Source organism: Dama dama, chromosome 2, assembly GCF_033118175.1.
Source record: "Dama dama isolate Ldn47 chromosome 2, ASM3311817v1, whole genome shotgun sequence".
Taxonomy (NCBI): domain Eukaryota; kingdom Metazoa; phylum Chordata; class Mammalia; order Artiodactyla; family Cervidae; genus Dama; species Dama dama.
Window position 1 is genome coordinate 14,594,825 of NC_083682.1, and position 22,801 is coordinate 14,617,625.

Genomic DNA, 22,801 nt, shown 5'->3' on the forward strand with positions numbered 1-22,801 from the left:
AGAGGAGATCTAGTGGGCCCACCTTCTCCTAACTCCCCTCAGGGGCCTTCAGGGTCACTCCAGTGGCCCTGCTTTCACACTAGGACAGTGCAAGTGCCACCCTCCAAGATCTTAAGATCTTTGGGAAATAAAAAAGACCTCTCCCCCAGAGAAAGACTGGGGCACTCCCTGCTGTCAGATCTGAAGGCCTCAGCTTGGTCATCATACCCTTCACCTATTGAGCTGACCTATTCCTGGCCTTCTGGCCTCAGCCCAAGTGCCACTCCTTCAGAGAAGTCTTCCTAGACCACCCAACCTAGCAAGCCCAAATCATGACTATGAGCCTGTATTTTATTTTTCTCCACAGCATGTACTTCTATCTAAACCTATTTTGTTCACTTGGATCTTTACTCTTTAATTGACTATCTGCCCCCCAATTCCTCAACTAGAACAACAGTCAGACCTCCTCTGTCTCATGCACTGTTACCCATCCAGGGCCTGGTCCACTGCTTGGCCAGTAGGAACTCTCCATAGTGGCTCAGATGGTAAAGAATCTTCCTGCAATGAGGGAGACCTGGGTTCGATCTCTGGGTCAGTCAGGAAGATCCCCTGGAGAAGGGAATGGCTACCCACTCCAGTATTCTTGCCTGGAGAATTCCATGGACAGAGGAGCCTGGTGGGCTAGAGTCCACGAGGTCACAAAGAGTCAGACACAACCGAGGGACTAACACACATACGTAAATACAGAGTAAATGAATGAATGCACCCAAATCTAACCTCAGCTCAGCCTCACAGCAGACAGGGGCTCCAGATCTAAAATGGGAGTAAGGGGCTTCCCTGGCAGTCTAGTGGTTAAGTCTCTGCACTTTCAATGCAGGGAGCATGGGTTTGATCTCTGGTTGGGGAATTAAGATCCCACATGCTGTGCAGTGTGGCCAAAATAAAAAGTAGTAAGAAAAATAAATAAAAATTACAAAAATACAATGGGGGTCAGGCTAGCTCCTAGGAGGATTGGGAAATTGGGATTGCCTGAAATACTCCTGCTATAATTATCTGTGTCCCCTCTGTGAGGGGACCTCAGCCCAGCACCCTAGTCACCCAGCCCAGGACCCTCATGTCATAATGGAGGCCACTGAGGTCTAGAGAAAATTCCTTGTCTAAGGCTGCCCAGAGAGATGCTTTGCTCATCTCATAACTCATTCTCTTTACCCTTTCCATGAAAACCTGGCTCTGGCTAAATTAATCAATTTGGCTTCTTCTGCTGCAAAGCTGTTGCTTCAGCTCGCCACCTCCCCAGTGCGGGGGTTGCCCTCTCAGCCTCACCTCTGCTTGTCTCAACCTCTGGCCTCCTGTAGGAAACCACTTCATTTAACTCATAAAGCTTTGATGGCTCCTTTTGTCTTAGCTCCTTCAGCATTTGTGTATTCCATTTCTAGCAAATGAGTATTTGATTTGAACTTGCTTGTCTTTCATCGAACTCAATGGACATGAGTTTAAGCAAGCTCCGAGAGTTGGTGGTGGACAGGGAAGCCTGGCGTGCTGCAGTCCATGGGGTCACAAAGAGTCAGACATGACTGAGTGACTGAACTGAACTGCTTGCCTTTTGCTAATTAAATGCTACACCTTTTCCTGGGACTGGGCTACAGGCACCCTTGACTGGAAACTCATCAAAACCGGGGCTTCTTTTCCTTTCACATGATTCTCCATGACAGTCCCCAGAGCAGGTGTGGAAGGCATGGCTGGGCCAGGTGGGTGCAGAAGATTTCAGGTAGGAGATCAGCCCCAGAGGGTGATGCCCTGAGGCTGGAGAGGGGTTCTCTTAGGAGACTCAGAATTCACCCCTTTCAGGTTCTAAATATTCACCAACATCAGGACCAAGGGTGACTTCTGCCTCTTGAAAAAATCAAGCATCCTGGCATATCTTCTCAAACAGGAAATAAGAATTAAGGAGAAAAGAGCTGGGGAGAAAGGAGGAAGAAATTCTATGGTCCAGGCAAGATTTCAGTGGGGAGGGGTGACTCGCAACTCCTCAGATCAGGTATTATTAGTTCATTGGTTTACCATGTTCAAGGTATCCTTTGTGGCTCAGATGGTAAAGAATCTGCCTGCAGTGCAGGAGACCTGGGTTCAGTCCTTGGGTCAGGAAGAGTCCCTGGAGAAGGAAATGGCTACCCACTCCAGTATTCTTGCCTGGAGAATCCCACGGACAGAGGAGCCTGGCAGGCTACAGTCCATGGTGTCGCAAAGAGTCGGACATGACTGAGCAAATAATACTTTCCATGTTCACATTTAGATCAGAAAATAGATTTAAGAATATACCATTTTTGTGCTGTATGTCTCTGGCATTCTCTGGCAAAGATCCCTGAAAGTCCCAAGTATGTTTAATCTGCTTTTCATGGACACCATGCCCCAGAGTCAGGCAAAGCAGACAACATCCACTGAGGCATTTGGGAAGCTTCTTGGAAGGCTCAGGAAGTGTTAAACTGTGGAGACATCAGCCACGGGCTCCCAGCAGTGCCGGAGCTCTTGGCCTGTCTTCCCCCAGATGTGGAGACAGCTGAAGCAGCTGGAGATTCATCTAAGGCTCCATGAATTATAGCCCTGGGCTTGGGTCCATTCTTCTCTGCTCAGAGGAAATATTTAACTCTATTTTTTCCCTCTCTGCCACCCACTCTGTTTTTTCTCTGGGGCTCAGTATTTAACAGATGTCCCTTTGGTACTTAAGTCCTGTATCTGTCCTCTTGGATGCTAGGGGGCTATAATAAAGGGTCCTGAGTTGGCCTGGGGACACTCACCAGGCAGTTCCAGGCTGCCTCCTTCTTGTACCCTGAATACCCCTCATACCATCTTGAATAGCAGCCACCACCCTCATATCTCAGGCCCACCAATTTAGTAATGCATTTCATAGATTTACACACACACACATATACACATCAGTGTGAATGACTGGGACTCTTAGCTGTTTAGGATCTCGCTGGTGTTCGAACTGGTACAGGAGGAATACCTAGGACAGAGACAAAATGTGTGCTAAATCCTCAACTCCTGCCTGGGGATTTAGAAAGCACTTGTTCTTTCTGCCAAGCAAGCTTCTCTCTGCTCTGCTCCTCTCGCTGTACAGTATTCTCTTTCCCACCACCATCAGCATCCAGAATGGTAGCTTCAAGATCGAGCTTGGACTGGAGCCTCAGGCCCCTTGTGCAGTCAGTGGGAAGCACCACCTTTACACAGGATGTCAGGATGTCAGGTGAGGCCCCAAAATAAAATTCATCCTTCCTCCCAAGTGCCATGTTTTCTTCCATCAACCCATCCTCCTTCTTAATAAAAATACTTTATATATACAAAAACAGCATATGGTTTGTAAATGAGTTCATATATATTGTCTGACTTCATCCTCACAAAACACTGGGGGGAGTGGTGGGACAGGAATTATTAACATCTCCACTTTGGGTAAGAAAAACAATTAACCTGATGGCCCTAATGTCTTTGGAGTTTTTACAGAAAGTCACAGAGAACTCCCTAACATAGTATAGTAGAGGTGTGTTATTTGATTTGTATTCAAAGGGCATTTTTTCTGTTGTATTCAAATATTTTCACTTCCTTCCTTCCTTCTAAGCTATGACATTAAGAGAACTCAGCTCAGTGGAACTCGGTTAGATTGCAGTTTGCTCTGATGCAGTGATCCTAAGCCACTTCGGGCCCACAGAGGATGCTGTAAACACTGAGAAACCCGATCCTTGGAAACACCCAGACACGGACACACACTCAGAGCTTTGCCCGTAACTTTGGGAGATTTGTAGATCCCCCAAGCAAGTCCTGCCTGTGCCCAAGCAGAAGGAAAAGCCTCCTCTCATACCTGTTGTTAAAAATGCAGAACAGCAGGGAACCTCCCTGGTGGTCAGGTGGCCAAGTCTCTGCACTCCCAATGCAGAAGCCTGGGTTTGACCCCTGGTCAGGGAACTAGATCCCACATGCCGCAACTAAAAGCTTGCATGCCACAGCTAAAGATCCCACATGCCTCAGAGAAGATCGAAGATCCTACATGCTGCAACTAAGACCCGGTGCAGCCAAATAAATAAATGTTTTAAATACTTGAATATCAAACAGGCCACATGGGACATGGGCAGAAAACAGCAGCCCTTATGTGACTGAGAGTAGCTCACTGCTCCAAACTGCAGATCTGCAAGCTGGGGCCCAGCCCCAGCCCTGCTTGGTGGTGGGTTGTTCGTGGTGCCAGCTAAGTGGCCCTATCTCCTACAACTTAGAATTCCTTCTGAATGAAAAAGGAGGGATATTTGTACTGTCATTAGTAAGGACACCATTTAGAACTCTTGCAGTGAGAAAGTACAATACAGTTCTCACTTGAGGAGTTTGCAAGGAAAACGGAGGTGAACTGCAGGCTCTGGCTGCCTTCCTGTGGATAAACCGAGGTGGGACGTGCGGCCTGTGGAAGCCAGGGCCGCCAGCGCCTCTTCTCCGTGCCAGGCCCTCCCCCTTCTTCCCCTTTCACCTTACCCTCTCTCCAGTTCTTCTCCTGCACCCTCTCTCCCCTTTCTCAAAGTTTGCTGCTGCCAGCAGTTTCATTTTCACTAAGGCCAAGACAACTCATAACAGCATTATATTGTTTCCATTCACGTATATTTACACCTTAAAAGAACCCAAGCCTTTTCCAAAACAAAGTAGACAGTAGACTCTCAGACAGCAGCTACCAACGGAGCTGCTTATACCAGGAGAAAACCGTCACTCAGAAAGACAGACACACCCCAGTACTCACTGCAGCACTATTTACAGGAGCCAGGACACGGAAACAACCTAGATGTCCATCAATAGAGGAATGGATAAAGAAGGTGTGGTGCGTACATACAGTGGAATATTACTCAGCCACAAAAAGGAACAGAACTGTGCCATTTGCAGAGATGTGAATGGACCTAAAGAGTGTCACGCAGAGTGAAGTAATCAGAAAGAGGAAAACAAATATCGTACATTAACACACTTATGTGGAATCTAGAAAAATGGCCTAGATGATCTCATTTGTAAAGCAGAAGTAGAGACACAGACATAGAAAACAAATGTATGGATATCAAGGTGGGAGGGGTGTGGGATGAATTGGGAGACTGGGATTGACACATACATACACTATGTATAAAATAGATAACTAAGGGGAACCTACTGCATAGCTCGGGGATCTCCACTCAGTGAGGAAACCGAAAAAAGAGGGGATATGTGTATGAGTATGGCTGATTCGGGCTTCCTTCGTAGTTCAGCTAATAAAGAATCTAACTGCAATTCGGGAGACTTGGGTTCAATCCCTGGGTGGGGAAGATCCCTGGAGGAGGGCATGGCAACACACTGCAGTATCCTTGCCCGGAGAATCCCGTGGACAGAGGAGCCTGGGGGCCCACAGTCCATGGGGTCGCAGAGTCGGACACGACTGAGTGACGAAGCAGAGCAACTGTACTCTCATAAAAAGTGCTTTAAAAAGAGCGCAGGCAGGGGACGGGGTGGCACCAAGACCCTCCCAGGCAGGGTCACAGACCAGCTCCAGGGGCGCGAAGAAAACCACCTGTGCAGCATCGGAATCACGTCCCACCTGCTGCCACTCATCTCACTGCTCTTCACTGTAAAGTCGCCTGCCTCGAGTTTTCTCCTCTGGCACCTCCTATAGAAATGCTTTGTGAACTGCCTCTCTGCTCTGTCCGGATCGCTGAGTAACCGAGTCCATGCGCTTTGCCTCAGCCCAGGCTTCAGGAACTCTCTGCCTTACCCCGGAAGTGGAGAAGTGAGGGGAAAGGGGCCAGATATGTGGATGGCCAAGCACAGAGCAGAAGCCAGAGCAGCAGAGACAATGCCCGCCTGAGCCTCCGTGACCCCACAGTCTCGGCCATGCTTACAAGACATCAGAAATCAAAGGGCTGACTGGGAATTCCCTGGAAGTCCAGTGTTTAGGACTCTGTGCTTCCAGGGCTCCAGTCCTTGGTTGGGGAACTAAGATCCCCGGTGTTGTGAAGCTTGGCAGAAAGAAAGAAATTAAAAGGCAGAAAACCCTGGTGTTTAACTAGAGAATATAGAATGAGCCCCTGACAAGGCCAACAGGAGAAATGTTACTCTGGCTCCCCTGGTACAGGCCCCCTCCCACCAGAGTGAGGGTCCCAGAGCAGAGACTGCTTGCTCCCACTCTGGGTGCTCCAAAGCTCTTCCAGACCCAGGCGTTCCCCCCTTCATCAGAGCTCTGCACGCTCTGCCTGCCCTCGCCTCCTCCCTGCACCTCTGCATGGCCTCCCTTGTCACCACTGAGAGCCAAGAGGTGATGGGATACAGCAATGTCACTGCTTAGCCAACCTGGCAGAAGCAGCCCAGCAATGCGTCCAGTATTTTCCAGCTGGGGTTGGTGAGACTCCAGAAATCGAGTTACTCCAAGTAGACATCCGCCTTCCTCTCCTGCTTTCTCCAGACCAGCCAGGAATCCCCTCCCTCACCAGGACATCCCACCCTGATGTCTGAATCAGGAACGGACCAACCAGGAGACACCTGCAGACTACAGAGCCCAGGTAGGTGCAAATCACTGCATTTCATAAAGGAAGACAGAGGGTGCTGGCTCTTGGAGAAAGACCCCAGACCGGCAGGCTGGCCTCACCTGTGCTCTGGGAAGCGCGAGAAGAGAGGACAGTGAAAGAATGGGAGATGCTGAGAAGATGAGTAGAAACTCAGGAGGAAGTGAAGAGGATCCTTGACAGCACATGTATTTGTAGATCAGGGCATGCACACCGTTTCAGCCGCCATCCTGGCAGCCGGCTCTGCAGCCACATACCAGCGCCATCCCTGCCTGAGCCACGAGGGTGTGCATCCATCCACACCAGCCATCCCAGAAGGTGCTCCACAAGCCTGGACACAGACGTGCTTCTCCCTCCACGCACGTGCCCAAAGCTTGTACATGTACACCTTTGTCCTTGTACACGGCACCTCCACCCACCTCCCCTCTCCGCAGGCGCCTCAGCCCCATCTCCTCTTTCCCCACAGCTCCAGAGGCCCCAGTGCATTCCTGCCCGTCTCCACCACCCCTTCCCTCAGGCTCATGCCGCCTCTGGAAAGCATGCGCTAACAGGTCCCCATCACTCCAATCCCTGCCTTAATACCACCCCGGTTTTTACGTAACAGCTGAAGTCATCCTTCTACAAGAAAAATGCAGCCATGTCACTTCCCTGCATACAAGTTCTTTAATGAATCTGCACGGCCTGCTGGAAGAAAAGTCAAGTGCCCAGGTCAAAAATACACCCTCACACCTGTGCCCACAGCACCTGTTTCACTGCCCACTTTCCTACACTCCCACCTGCAAGGCACACCCAACTCCATTCCTTCTCAAGTGCAAAAGCTTCTTTAATGTCCTTGTGTGTGTCTGTGTGTATATATGCTAGAGAGAGAGAGTGGGTGTATGGATATGAGTGGGTGTGTGGTGCGCGCGCGCACACCACACACCCACACCCACACACACACACGATGTGGAAAAAAGCCTTTGACATTTCCAAGCTTCAAAGCTAATCAGAAAGTTTTCCCATGCAAGGGCACCAGCCCTTAGTCCCTGTCCTCTTCCCCTGCCTCCCCAGCCATGCGGCTGCTCTAAGTCCCACTTTCTTCCTAAGTCCCCAGGCCTTTCCTATTTCCCCACCTCCTTTTGAGGCATTCAGAAGACACCTCCACATTCTTAGGATCACTCGGAGTGAAGCCCTCCTTTGTAAATCATTAAATATGGCTAAAGTCTAAATACTTGGAATTCTTCCTCAATGGAAGGCTCTTTCACTGAATAAAAAGCAAACAGCCAAGGAACATGGTGGCATGCTAGGTGATGCAGCACACTGAAACACACCAGCTGGCCCTGCTGCAGCCCAGGGGCCAGGGCTCTGGGGCCACAACCATCTTCCAGAGGGGCTGGGCCTGGCTGGAGGCACAGGATCCCTCCAAGCTCAGGTCTTGCTCTGCAGGAGCATGTGGCCTCAGATGGACACAGAACACTGGGCTGAGAACGCACCTTCACACCCTGAATTGCTTCTCTGTCAACCAGCAGTGTGACTCAGGGACAAGGATGGCCTTGCAGGCCTCAACCTCCCCATCTGTAAAGTGGGAAGATGGAGGAAAGACCTCCTGCTCATCTAATGTCTACATTCCTCTTTAAATTCTCTAAGGCAGTGAGCTTGATGAGACCGCAAACAGGGAGGACTGCTTGGAAGAATATTCTGAAAAAAGAGAAATAAGTCCTGTGCCCTGAGGAAATGGGTGGACAATTTGCACTAGGCCCAGACATATAAGAGAAAAAACCTGGATTCTTTAATCCAGAATCAAGAGAATGCTTGTTTCCTCCACTTATCTGAGGACACCCAGAAAGCAGAACAAAGGGGGCTCTAACATTCTCATAATATCGTCTCTCACCCAATTCAAACGTCCTCTTTTAACTTGAAAAAGAATGGATACATGTATATGTATAACTGAATCAGTTTGCTATACACCTGAAATGGGCATCATGTTAATCAACTATACTCTAATATAAAAGCTTAAAACATCTGCTTTTAACACCCTTGCAGGTGCCTCCATCTGTCATTTAGGAGCCCTGATGTGTGTCCTTGGCCCCCAGATTTCTCACTCAGTCTAAGGCAACCATGTCTCAAATTCCACCACTAGTTGTTCACTTATTTTGGTTTCCCTTACTCGAGACTCTTAACATTCAAATACTCCTAGGAGTACTTGCTATTAAACCGAAGTGTTAATGACTTGAATTCCCTTCTGTGGATGACAGCAGATCAGGGAAGCTCCCTGATGACTCTAAAGAAGAGACACTGAGGATGAGGGGAATGAAGCGAGGTGAACTAGGGGTTGGGGGGTAGACAACTATGATGACGTTTACACAAACAGTGACCGTTTAACATGCCTACCGTGAGTCAAACACTCTTCTTGGTACTTCCCATCCTAACTCACAGGGAAGATATTTATAAAACATAGATCATTTTTATATGAAGTTCCTTGATGACCTAGAATTAAGCACTTCATATGCCCTGAAATCACCCTCCATCCTGAAATCTCCTGCATCCCTCTTTTCTTCCCCCAACACAAGGAGAAATGGTATACAGCTCTGCAAGTTAGTACAATAAAGTATATATTTATACATATATGTGTGCCTGTGAGTGTAAAATCAAAAGTGGTAAATTAGGAGCATCCATTAGAGCGATTTGAGACCCCACATCATCGGCTGTAAAAAGTAAATGTGACAAGACTCCCACCTGGTGGTACGAGTCAACCATGAAGATATGAAGGAGATGTACTGTTTTCACTAAAAATTAAAGGATGCACCAGAGCCAAACCATTCTCACAATTAAGGTGGTCCCAGGCCTGAAGACACCTCAGCTTGGCCAACTCTCCAAGACTGCCAGAGAATTTGAGTTGAGAGACACTTGTCTGATGAAGACCAGTAATTATAGTAAGGAAAAGTAAAAATGTTAGTTACTCAGTCGTGTCCAACTCTTTGCAGCCCCATAGACTGTAGCCCACCAGGCTCCTCTGTCCATGGGATTCTCCAGGCAAGAATACTGGAGTGGAGTAGTGATCCCTGAGACCACCCAGGGATCGAACCTGGGTCTCCCGCATTGCAGGCAGATTCTCTGAGTCACCAGGGAAGCCCCAGTAAAGACTGGACAGTGGAAAAGGGAAAAACACAGGTCATGTCAAGCACGATGACCACAGGATACCTCCTTCAACATTCTCCAGGGACTGGGTGTAAGAAACAGAATGAACATTCAGATTTATGTGTATAATTTTGAAAGATTGCTGTCTCAGACTTGCATGCTGTGATAAAAATGTCTAACTTTTGAAGAAGTTGCTCTGTAAGGGGAAAAAAAAAGAAGAAGAAAAAAAAAACTAAGCCGATAAATAGCAAGTTGAACATTGCCACCTGCTGGCCATTTGATGGTAAAGCAAGCAAGACCCGAGTCAGCCATTCCTTTTTGTGGACTTTGTAAGACTCAAAATGCGCAAGAGACTGAATGGCCAGTTACAGTACTGACCACAGATGTTCATCACAGTTACATCCCGGTTGGGATCAACCTTATATGGGGGTGCCCAACAATGAGCCCAAGACTTGGCAGTTAGTCATTGAAAATACAAAGTCGGAACAAAAAATTTTGTTTGCTGCAGCTCCGGGTACTAAAATCAATCAACATCTGGCCAGCAAGAAAGCCTACGTCAATATCAGACTTAAGTTTGTGCTAGAGCTGGTTCTCAGTGATATAAATAACAGAATTGGGAGTGTGCCCACTGAGACTGTAAACACCAGACAGCCAGATGAAGATAGGAAAAATAACCAGAGTAGCTTGTGCTCCGCGGGAACTGGGACATTGAACTTAAAACAGCCTCAAGAATATGAATTAATGATTTTCCATATACTGTGTGAAGTTCCAAATGTTCCAAAAGATGGATGCTTAGGACTAAGGGATAAACAGATAAAAATACAGAGGAATGCTTGTGTACAAGTGGTGATCACAAAACTCTGCACACCAAAGGGAGTACAAAGGCACGTCAGCACAAAAGTGATATCAAAACCAAACCCTGACTGCTGGGAATCTGAGCTCACTAGTGAGAGAGAGGAGAACCAGGAAATCCTCCCTCTGTTATAGGCAACATGGAGGCCACAGCAGTTAGCCAAAGTTATAAAAATGAACATGAATTGCAGCAAAAAAAAAAAAGTATTACTTTGTTTAGAAAAAAGAACTCTGTTTATATTTAAATGCTATCACAGGCTTTTGAGAAAAGTTGTTTATTTCCTTCTTTGAAATCTTTAAAAATGAAAACCTAGAGGTCCTTCCAGCTCAGTAATACCATGATTTAATCATTGGTTCTAAACAAAGAAACACTAAATCAGTGTAGGATGATGTCACTAGAAAAATATTATATTTAATTGGTAGTTTATGAATGCGACCTTTAGTTAAGAATGCCGTTTCCACCACTTATTAACTGAGTGACCATAAGCAACTTATCTAACCTCCCTAAACCTATTTATCTATGGGACGTCTTTTCAGAGGATTGTCATGGTGATAAAGTGAAATCATGTTTGGGGGCTGTTCAGCACAGTGCCGAGCCATAGCAAGCAGTCAAAAGGTGGATGCTATATTTACCCAAGACTTAAGGAAAATTAAATTTAAATGAGCCTTTAGAACAATGCCTGGCCCAAAGTAAGCACTCACTTTTAACAAAAAGGTATGGATTACAAATGAAATTTGAAAGCAATAAACAGTTTTTTTTTTCCTTAATCTTTACACAGGAGGTCCCATAGTATTTTAAGAAAATTTGTTACCACTAATTATGTGCCTTGGGTAAGTCACTGAAAACTCTACATTTCTACTTTTTCTCTGCAAAATTTGAGTGGAAGTGGATTAGATAGCCACTAATGGATCTTCCAATTGAAAAGAGATTCTAGAGAATACTAGAGCTTAGGATATATTAAAAATTTATAATATATACTCTATAAAAACCTAATGATAAACTGAGAAATTACCAGTTACTAATAGTTATGAGTTAACTAAAATGTCAATATTCACAACAGATCTGTAGTACTGCTGTTGTTCGGTTGCTAAGTCGTGTCTGATTCTTTGTGACCCCATAGACTGCAGCAAGACAGGATCCTCTGTCCTCCACTATCTCCTGGAGTTTGCTCAAATTCATGTCCATTAAGTTGGTGATGCTATCTAACCACCTCTTCTTCTGCCGCCCCCTTCTCCTTTTGCCTTCAATCTTTCCCAGCATCAGGGTCTTTCCCAATGAGTTAGCTCCTCGCATCAGGCGGCCACAGTATTGGAGCTTCAGCTTCAGCATCAGCTCTTCCAATGAATATTCAGGGTTGATTTCCTTTAGGATTGACTGGTTTGACCTCCTTGCTGTTCAAGAGTCCAAGACTCTTGAAAGTCTTCTCCAGCACCATGATACGAAAGCATTAATTTTTTGGCATTCACCCTTCTTTATGGTCCAGTTTTCACATCTGTACATGACTACCAGAAAAACCAAAGCTTTGACTATATGGAATTTGTCAGTAAAGTGATGCCTCTGCTTTTTACTAAACTGTCTAGGTTTGTCATAGTTTTCTTTTCAAGAAGCAAATGTCTTTTAATTTTATGACTGCAGTCAGCATACACAGTGATTTTGGAGCCAACAAAAATACCATAAACATAAAAATTCTTCAGTTACTTAAGGACTAATTAAATAATAAATAACTGCTAGATATAGGATTCAAGACAGACACAGATATTTTAATTTTCATTTTTAATATGTTAGCCTTCATATTCAGAGTAAGAAATCATGTAAAAACTTCCTATTCCACATTAATCACAGACACTGAGTCTAAATAATCCCACATTCCAAATCTAAGCACTCCAAATTAATGCTGCTTTACTGTAATTCAGAGGTCAGAAAACTATTTCTGTAAAAGGTCAGATTGCACATATATTTTAGGTGTGCTTAACCCTGCTCTCAAAGCATAAGAACAGCCAGTGTGTAGACCATGCACAAGGCAACCGTCTTTCAATAAAACATTATGTATGGACACTGATATGTGAATTTCATACCTTTTTCTAGCATCATGAAATTTTAGTTTTCTTTTTCATGTTTTTAATCATTTACAAAATGGGAATAGGAAACATCTTTAGTTTGTGGACGATACAAAAACAGGCAGTGTGCAGGACTCAACTCATGGGCCGCAGCATGCCTCCTCTGCTGTAATTACATACTTGGGGAAAGAACATGGTAAGGTAGGAAATCTGCAACTGGCAGATAGCCCCTGGGAATTTCACTAGCTGCTTGTTGCATTCATTTTCTTGTGCTGTGTCCACCTACCACTCTCCTGGGGCTTTCACCACAAACCAGGGAACCCCCCTTCTCAGTCCCTGTATACAAGGCACCAGATGGAAGCCTGACACCTTGAGGACACAGTGCTAGCGGCAGGCACAGGCCTGGAGTTACTGGCAAGGCCCACAGAGCTGTGGGGAAGGGTGAATCCTGGAGGGCGGACGGAGGCCAGCCATCAGGTTCAGACCCACGTCCTCAACCTGACCTCTCTCCAAAGAACTGTCTTTGGGGACATCTCATTCTGTTTAAAAACAATAACTTCCAGAGACTTCCCAATTGAAACCTGGGGGCCCAAGGATGTCTAAGAATTTCCCTGATCTGGTTAAGACTCCCACCTGCAGCCATTGGATTTGCTGAAAGTTTTACTTTCATTATAGGTTTAAAGGATTTGTTAACAAAAGAAACCACTCATTACATACAAATAAAACAATTTCAGTTTCTTATAGAATATTGGTTGTCTGAGGAAACCTTACAAAACGGTTGAGGAGGCCTTACAAATAGTTGAGAAAAGAAGAGAAGTGAAAGGCAAAGAAGAAAAGGAAAGATATATCCATCTGAATACCGAGTTCCAAAGAATAGCAAGGAGACATAAAAAAGCCTTCCTAAGTGAACAAAGCAAAGAAATAGAGGAAAACAATAGAATGGGAAAGACTAGAGATCTCTTCAAGAAAATTAGAGATCCAAGGGAACACTTCCTGCAAAGATGGGCACAATAAAGGACAGAAATGGTATGGACCTAACAGAAGCAGAAGATATTAAGAAGAGGTGGCAAGATTACACAGAAGAACTATACAAAAAAGATTTTAATGACCCAGAAAACCATGATGGTGTGATCACTCACCTAGAAACAGATATCCTGGAGTGCAAAGTCAAGTGGGCCTTAGGAAGCATCACTATGAACAAAGCTAGTGGAGGTGATGGAATTCCAGCTGAGCTATTTTAAATCCTAAAAGATGATGCTGTGAAAGTGATGCACTCAATACACCAGCAAATTTGGAAAATTCACTAATGGCCAAAGGTCAGTTTTCATTCCAATCCCAAAGAAGGGCAATGCCAAAGAATGTTCAAACTAGCGCACAATTGCACTCATTTCACACACTAGCAAAGTAATGCTCAAAATTCTCCATGCTAGGCTTCAACAGTACATGAACCAAGAACTCCCATACGTTCAAGTTGGATTTAGAAAAGGAAGGGGAACCAGAGATCAAGTTGCCAGCATCCATTGGATCACAGAAAAAACAAGAGAATTCCAGAAAAATAACTACTTCTGCTTTATTGACTATGCCAAAGCCTTTGACTGTGTGGATCACGACAAATACTGGAAATCTTCAAGAGATGGGAATACCAGGCCACCTTACCTACCTCCTGAGAAACCTGTATACAGGTCAAGAAGCAACAGTTAGAACTGGACATGGAACAACAGACTGGTTCAAAATTGGGAAAGAAGTACGTCAAGAATGTATATCGTCACTTTGCTTATTTAACTAAGATGCAGAGTATATCATGCAAAATGCCAGGCTGGATGAAGCACAAGCTGGAATCAAGATTGCAAGGAGAAACATCAATAACCTCAGACATGCAGATGACACCACCCTTATGGCAGAAAGTGAAGAAGAACTAAAGAGCCTCTTGATGAAGGTGAAAGAGGAGAGTGAAAAAGTTGGCTTAAAACTCATCATCCAAAAAACAAAGATCATGGCATCCAGTCCCATCACTTCATGGCAAATAGATGGGGAGACAGTGGAAACAGTGACAGACTTTATTCTGGGGGGCTCCAAAATCACTGCAGATGGTGACCGCAGCCATGAAATTAAAAGATACTCCTTGGAAGAAAAGCTATGACAAACCTAGATAGTGTATTAAAAAGTAGAGACATTACTTGCTGGCAAAGGTCCATATAGTCAAAGTTATGGTTTTTCCAGTAGTCATGTATGGATGTGAGAGTTGGATCATAAAGAAAGCTGAGTACCAAAGAAGTGATGCTTTTGAACTGTGGTGTTGGAAAAGACTCTTGAGAGTCGCTTGGATGGCAAGGAGATCAAACCAGTCAATCCTAATGGAAATCAACCCTGACTATTCATTGGAAGGACTGATGCTGAAGCGGAAATTCCAATACTTTGGCCACACGATGGGAAGAACTGACTCATTTGAAAAGACCCTGATGCTGGGAAAGAGTGAAGGCAGGAGGAGAAGGGGACAACAGAGGATGAGATTGTTGGATGGTATCACCGACTTGATGGACATGAGTTTGAACAATCTCCAGGAGTTGGTGATGGACAGGGAGGCCTGGTGTGCTGCAGTCCATGGAGTCGCAGAGTCAGACATGACTGACTGAACTGAACTGATAGAAGATTATTGTTGTTTTTGTTTGGTCACTCAGTCATGTCTGACTCTTTGCACCCCCATGGACTGCAGCAAGCCAGGTTCCTTTGTCCTCCACTGTTTCTCAGAGTTTGCTCAAATTCATGTCCATTGAGTCAGTGATGTTATTTAACCATCCCATCCTCTGTTTCCCCCTTCTCCTCTTGCCTACAGACTTTCCCAGCATCAAAGTCTCTTCCAATGAGTAGGCTCTTCCCATCAAGGGGTCCAAGGTATTGGGAGTTTCACCTTCAGCATCAGTCTTTCCAGTGACGATTCAGGGTTGATTTCCTTCAGGAGTGACTGACTTAATCTTCTTGCATTTCAAGGAACTCTCAGCAGCCCTCGAAAGCATCAGTTCTTCAGTGCTCAGCTTTCTTTGTGGTCCAGCTCTCACATCCGTACATGACTACTGGAAACCATAGCTTTGACTATACGGACCTTTGTCAGCAAAGGGATGTCTCTGCTTTTTATAGAAGATTATTTGACTTAATGTCAATATACAGTCATCAGAGGAAGAGAAATAGAAACAATAGAGAAAAGTAAGCACAAATATCATCAAAGTGCGCTGACAACATACATCCAGACTTGAACAGCAATGGCAAGTCCCTGGTTACGAGTAATCTGCAGTCCCAGTTCAGAAAAGGTCCCAGGCTGTATGTCCACTCCATGGGTGAGACTTCAAATTGTAGTTTTGGGGGCTCCTGCTTATAATCCCAGACCACAAACTGATATAATCATCAGTTCGTGCCCCCAAAATACAGGCTTGGTTTTACTTTAACTTTTACAGTGGTGTTTGTTTCACCTTGTGAGTCGTAGGATTTCATAAGACCTGGGGGGTAGGCCAGGCCCTTACCGGTTTAAGCGATTCCAAGACCCACTCCTTTTCCTATCTAAAGTGCTACCTGACTTGCTGTGCTTGCAGGAGGGCAAAGCATCCCAGTGGTCTCCAAGCAGCTCAGAAACAAGGAGAGGTCTGCTCTCCTGCTTCTAAAAACTGAACACTTCCTCCATTTTAATTTCCCTAACAGTTGGCCTCAGGATTGTTTAGGCTGAAGAGCATAGGAATAAGGCAAAATAACATGAGCAGTCTTCTTAATTCTCTAACTCAAATAACAATTCCAGATAGTCCATAGAAATAAAGTGATCAAAGAAACAAGTAATGGGATAAACAATGCAGAAAACAATTTTTGAGCAGTAGGGGATTTAGTATCAAAAAAGTCCCACCCACCACAAATGAGAAGTATGCTCTTGTATATCAGCTCCTACATGCATCAACTTATGGGTAGCAATAATAGTAACAACAGGGTGTTCTATCAAGTTACAATTAGGTTTATTTATGAAACTTTGTAACTGTTTGGTTCCTTACAAATGTTAAGTAAGGTTTCTAAGAGAAAACTAATACTGGGAACAGAAAGAGTAGGGAATAACATTTGAGTTCACAATACCTGAGTTCTCATGGATAGAAAGTAATAGGTGGTCCCCTTCCAATATAAAGGATCAACATGTGTCCGTCATCGGAAAAAGTGGTTTCTACCTGATACGAAGAAATCGTTTCTACATTATTATTTACAATACATAAAAATTGAGGGGCCATTTTCAAAAAACAATGTAGTATAGGATTTAGGGAAGATAGTCCATTCACAAGAGTTGATGGAGTTCTCCAATGAGCAGGATTCCAAAATGCGAGACATTGGTCCACACAGCAGTCCCTTGGTAAATCCTGTCACAATCCATCAGTCAATGACTGTGGCGATCAAAGCCCAAATAACTCCCAGTGAAACGAGGCAACCAGTGTTCTTCTCCACATACAGTAGGTAACACATGACACTGGCACATGCTGTGCTAACTCTGCCATAATGATAGAGTGCTACTTGGCACCAGGCGTTAGTGCACTTTGTAATGCCATCGAGGATAAGCACTCAATGACTGGTAGGAATCCATTCTCTAAATAAGTTTTGCCATGCACACACATTAGTAGACATGACAATTCCTTGGGATTATTCTTTCAAGCAACATAATATAATAGATGCTTAGAACAAACAGTCCAATCAAATATGTCAATTAATGACTTAGTTTTGTGGAGCTGGAATATTACTGAGTCATTGAACAGCTGTAAAACAGTCTTTGTTACAAATCAAGCTGAGGTCGTGGGGCTTTAACATTATAGGCACCCATTTAGCACTGATAGTTAAGGCCCGAGCTATGTCTTTGCCAGTGCTGTCTAACCTAGCAAATAGGTACATTTTGTCCACAGAATGTCAAGGTTAAGAAAAGACAGGTCTTGTTTGCTGGGCAGGTGAACTTATCCTGAGTTTGAGTCCAAATTGTGTTTCTCCAGCTGGAGATTCCTCAGTAGCTTTCTTCATAATTTTAATTTTAACACATCCTTGAAGGTTGAGGCATGAATGACAATCCACATTACAGTCAGAATTCCAAGAATAATCCATTCACGAGAGTAACAGTGACTGATGACACATATTTCCATGCCTCCTGTCCAGGAATCATTAATACGGTCTTATCCATTCCCTGCAGAGTGACACCAGTGGGTCCAGGAGGACCGCTAGGTCTGAGTGAAGCTGCTTCACCCAGACTTTAGTTCCAACTGCACTTATTCCATTTGCAGATCCAAACCCTACATCACCTCTAACTGCTAGATAGGCTGGAAATTCTCCTTTTTCTACTTTGCCAATTACACATAGAAGAACCAGAAATTGGGCAATTAGATCATGTTTAGTAATAAATAGATCATCCTTTCCTTTATTCTGTTGAATTACTCAAATTTCTCCGTGGTAGTCTGGGTCTATAACTCCACCATGGACACAGATCCCTTTGAAAACTGAACTGGAGCATTCTTTGATTAATCCAAAGTGTCCGGGAGGCATTTTAATTCTGATACCAATCGAAACAGCAGACATCAATCTTTTAATAGGTCTGTGTTCAGATACAGATACAAATCCAGTCCTGCGACCTCAGGAGTAGCCCAGAAAAGAGAGAGTGCCCCAGGCTAATTTCAAAATACTCAGTTGTCTCAGGATAGAAGTCTATTTTATGAATCTGTCAGTTTGGAATAGTCATTCTCATCAAATGAGTTTCTGATTCTCCTGTAGGTCTATTATATAAAATGTTGAAGGCAGTATTCAAGTTAGTCCTCCAGTTTTTATAAGAGCCCTCTTCAAGTTTAATTAATTGTTTAAGCAAACCATTCATTCTTTCAATCAAACCCGCAGCCTGAGAATAACAATATGAAAGATCCATTGTGTAGTATGTTAATGGGCAAATGCTTGTATAAACTTACCTTTAAAATGTGACCCCTTGTCACCTTGAATATAAAGTAGAACACAATATAAATTAATTATTTCCAATGTTTTAATGGTATTAGTCTGATTGCCATTCCCAAAATGAATTACCAATGAATATCCAGAATAGGAGTCCATAGCAGTACACACATATTGGCATCGTTTATTTTGAATTAATGGACCAATATAATCAACTTGTCATATCTGCGCAGGCAGCCTGCCACATGCCAATTGTCCTTCGACTAATATGTCAAGCTTCTCTGCTTAATATGTTGACAAACTGGACATTGTAAAATAACAGATTCAATGAGATCCATAGGTAAGGAAATACCTTGATCCTGAGCCCACCTGTATGTTGCTTTTTTTCCCAGCTGGCCACATTTTTGGTGTGCCCACAAGTCAAACCTTTTAAGTCACTGGAGTGTGGATCAACTTCTACTGCTTGGATATGGGTTTGTTCATCTGTAATAGAGATAGAGCACCATTCATAGAATTTGGAAGACTGAGAGAATCTACTGAAAGATTAGTAGCTCAAACAATTCCCAAATGTCAGACCATAATTCCTTTCCACATAGTTCTCTGGAGTGAATTTGCCAGTTATTCTTTACCCAAAGGGGAAGCCAAGTGGCCAATCCATTGGCCACCAACCAAGAATCTGTATATGTGGCATTCAGTTAAACTCTCTTGCTTAATACCTGGTGAATAGCATATAATTCGGCAAATTGGTTACTTTTACCTTCCCCAGTACTTGGCAGCAATTTAGTAGTGACAGAATTATTTGCAACCACTTTTCAATAGCAAGTGCATCCTATATATTCACTGATCCATCAGTAAATCATGCATGCTGTTTTTCTTGTGCAGTTAAAAAGAGTCAAATGACTTTCCCCATTTTACAGGTGATTCAGATAGATAGCTCATGCTTAATTATATCCTCTTGCTCCAGGCCTTCCATAGAAATCCTTTCATGTAAGACAGCGACCCCATGTGGTCCAGGTTTGGCTTGGTCCTAAATACAACATTTTCATTTGATTATGCTGGACTCCTGGGCTTGCTGAATGCTGTAGATTTGGGGCGAACTTTGTACCCATTGCATGATTGTCACTTGAGGTCTTAATACTATAGTATAATCTATAATCAAATGTTACATATCAATCAGAGCCCAGTAACAAGCCAATAATTGTTTTTCAAAGGTAGTGGCATTTCTCTCTGCCTCTCAGAATTTCCTACTCCAGAAGCCCAAAGGAACTCTCTCCACCTTGTGTTTTTGCCACAAGATCCATTAGCATACAATTCTCTTACAACACACAAAATTCTACAGCACTGGGTTGTACTGGCCAGAAGTCTAAAGCATGTTGAAATGGACTTTTAGTGGCATCAAAAGTCTATTATCATTAATCACACCACTGAAATTCGTTATCTATTCCTAGTTACTTTGTAAAGCAGATTCAGTACTGACCCAAATGTGGAATACGCTGTCGCCAGATACCAAAGAGCCCTATAAATTTCTGAGCCACCTTTTTTGTCTGGGGAGTTTTAAACTCCATTGTCTATTGTCTATCGGTAGGTAAAATCTATGTCCTTTAACCCATTGTATCCCCTAAACTTTACAGTCAGACTCCCTCAAAGCTGTTATACTTCTGTGTCCTTATGTGTTTTGCTCATTTTTGGAAAGGATTGAAGAGGCCATTCTTTCCATTCCCCTGCCTCCAGAAGTGTGTTTTCCCACACTGAGTTATTCCTATCTTGTAAATTACCCAGGAAAGATTAGGCGGCATGCTAGGATAGAAAGCTCAGCTTTCTGTGTTTCTCAGAAGCAAGGAGCAGGGACCCTTGGAGAGGATTTGCCAGGACTTGCCCTGGTATTCCGTGATCACTAAGGAACGTCTGTGTCTGTGGGGGCCTCCTCTTTGAGAGTAAGAAGCCCTGAGAGGTCACATTCATGTGGATCCTCCATAGATGGTGATGGAGTGGGAGGACTGAAGTGAAGTCACCATCAACTGCACACTAACTGCAGACACCATAACCCAGGCGGAGAGTCAGGCAGCTGGGGCAGGGGATCGGGCAAAGGAGTTCAACGTCCTGACCTCTAGGAATCTCCCTCAAGGACACCTAGGAGCCCATCCTTAGAGAACAGGACCCTCAGGCGAGCTCAGACCTTGGCCATTAGGACTGGGGCATCATCAAGTGCTGCATTTTGTGTTCTTCAAAGAGGTCTGTGGACTATTCCCTTCTCCAGGTTACAGCCCCTCTCACCCCAGGGAGGTGATGTTGCAGGACACCATAATCCACTCGCATCCACATTGGAACCCACAGCCACAAGCAGTGGGGGGAGGGATGCCACCCATCCTGAGGTGCCAAGGCAGCTGAGCACTATTCTGACTGACTTTTCAGGGCCAAAGACGAAGTTGCAAGCGCTTACTGCCCCCTCCCTTCTGGTAACTTACCCCCTTGCTGAGTTCTGCTCCCCTCCCCAGCCTCTGACCAGGCAGTGAGAGTCCTTAGTTGTGTCAACCAGGTGGTATTGTTTGCACTGATCCCCAGTTTGGGGTGAAAAACGTGATTTTTAGCAGGGAGCTTGAGTTTAATATGATCTTTCTCACCCCTCTCCTTTGCTTTACAATGAAAAGCTCTAGAACCCTCTCTGGGAACCTCGTTTTTGCAGTCGGATCCCCAAGTTACACTGTTGTAGGGACCTGTGCAAGGGTCTCCTGGGGGTGTGTCCTGGGCACCTGACCAGAGAGGAAGAAGCGACTGGGCCCTCCCCAAGACCATTGACCGAAGGGCACGTCCAGAGCTGGAGGAATTAACGTGGCACCACGGAAAACGAGGGGGAAAGAGCTGGTTTTGACTCCTACAGGAGGAGGGGCGGGGGAGCCAGTCTCGCTGACTCCTGATTGGTTTTACATTTCATCCAGAATTTTTTTCTCTCCTCTCTTGCTCTCTCTTTTCAGTTTCTCTCTCTGATCCCAGGGGAGGGGAAACGGGAATAGTGAGAGATCAAAAATAAACCTCTTATGTCAAAGCCGGGAAGGAAGTATAAATACGAAGAGCTCGGCAGCCCACTCGGTGCTTCCCGGGGTGTGGAGGAGGCGGGCGTGAAGGGCGCGCACGCGGCCAGGGCGCCAGCTGCTGCAGCTCCACTGGCCGGGCGGGCGCGAGCCTGAGAGGTTGCCTGGGGACCGCCGCCGCTAGACGCCCACCGGACACACGCCCGGCCAGCCGCCGAGCGCCTACCCGCGAGGACAGCGGCCGGGCCGCCCGCACCTGCCCGCGCCGGGCCCCCTTCCTGCGCCTTCCGCGCCGCCGCCGCAGCCCCCATGCCCCGCGCCGCCCCCCGGTGGCCGCCGCTTCTGCTGCTGCTGCTGCTGCCGCCGCTCACCCGCGGCGCCCCGGCCCGGCCCGGAGGCAGGGGGCCGGCCTCCGCGCTCGTGGTGCCCAAGCGGTTGCAGAGCATCGCCGGGGAGGTCGCGCTCCACCTGTCCGCCTTCGGCCGCGACTTGGAGCTGCGCCTGGAGCCCGATGACAGCTTCCTGGCGCCGGAGTTCAAGATCGCGCGCCTCGGGGGCTCCGGCGGGGCGGCCGGGCGCGAGAGGGAGCTGCGCGGCTGCATCTTCTCTGGCACGGTGAACCGGGACCCCGAGTCGCTGGCGGCCGTCAGCCTCTGCCGCGGGCTGAGCGGCACCTTCCTGCTGGAAGGCCAGGAGTTCACCATCAAGCCCCAAGGCGCTGGGCACTCCCTGCATCAGCCACACCTCCTGCAGCGCTGGGGGCACGTGCACCCCGCCACTGCAGCCCAGCCCCTGTCCAGAGCGTCTGAGAGGGAGGCGCAGACGGGAGAGGGTGAGAGGCAAGAGAGAAGAGCCGGCACAGCGGAGGAGGACGAAGAGGGCCAAGAAGAGGAGGAAGAAAGTTCCAGCGAGCCACCACCAACTCTGGGGGCCAAGAGCAGGACCAAACGGTTTGTGTCGGAGGACCGCTTTGTGGAAATGCTGCTGGTGGCCGATGCATCCATGGCTGCTTTCTACGGAGAGGATCTAGAGGTAAGACTTGCTGTGCAGGGGTATCCTGATCACCTCCCAGAGTCTCCAAATTGTTCCCTTTCCCGTCCCTCTGAGAAAATCCTTCCCGCTCCTCACCCCAAATAGGGTCCTCTCCTTTCTGAGAACGGAAAGTAACTCTTTTCATGACCTCTGACACCCAGGAGACCACCTGCTCCTGCCACTACCTCCCTTCTGATTGGAGGGGAGGCCCTAGGCCCCCTTCTCCATGTCCACCCCCATCCCACAGAT

At 45.9% G+C, this 22,801-nt stretch overlaps 1 protein-coding gene across 1 annotated transcript in view; it reads left to right on the forward strand.

The window, feature by feature from the left end:
• The window catches only part of ADAMTS8 (ADAM metallopeptidase with thrombospondin type 1 motif 8), a 42,950-nt gene that overhangs the window by 3,467 nt on the left and 16,682 nt on the right, over positions 1 to 22,801 (forward strand). The window contains exon 3 of the mRNA XM_061159036.1: positions 21,705 to 22,552. Within this exon, the coding sequence (XP_061015019.1) occupies positions 21,705 to 22,552 (848 nt within the window). The remainder of the gene's footprint in view (positions 1 to 21,704; positions 22,553 to 22,801) is intronic.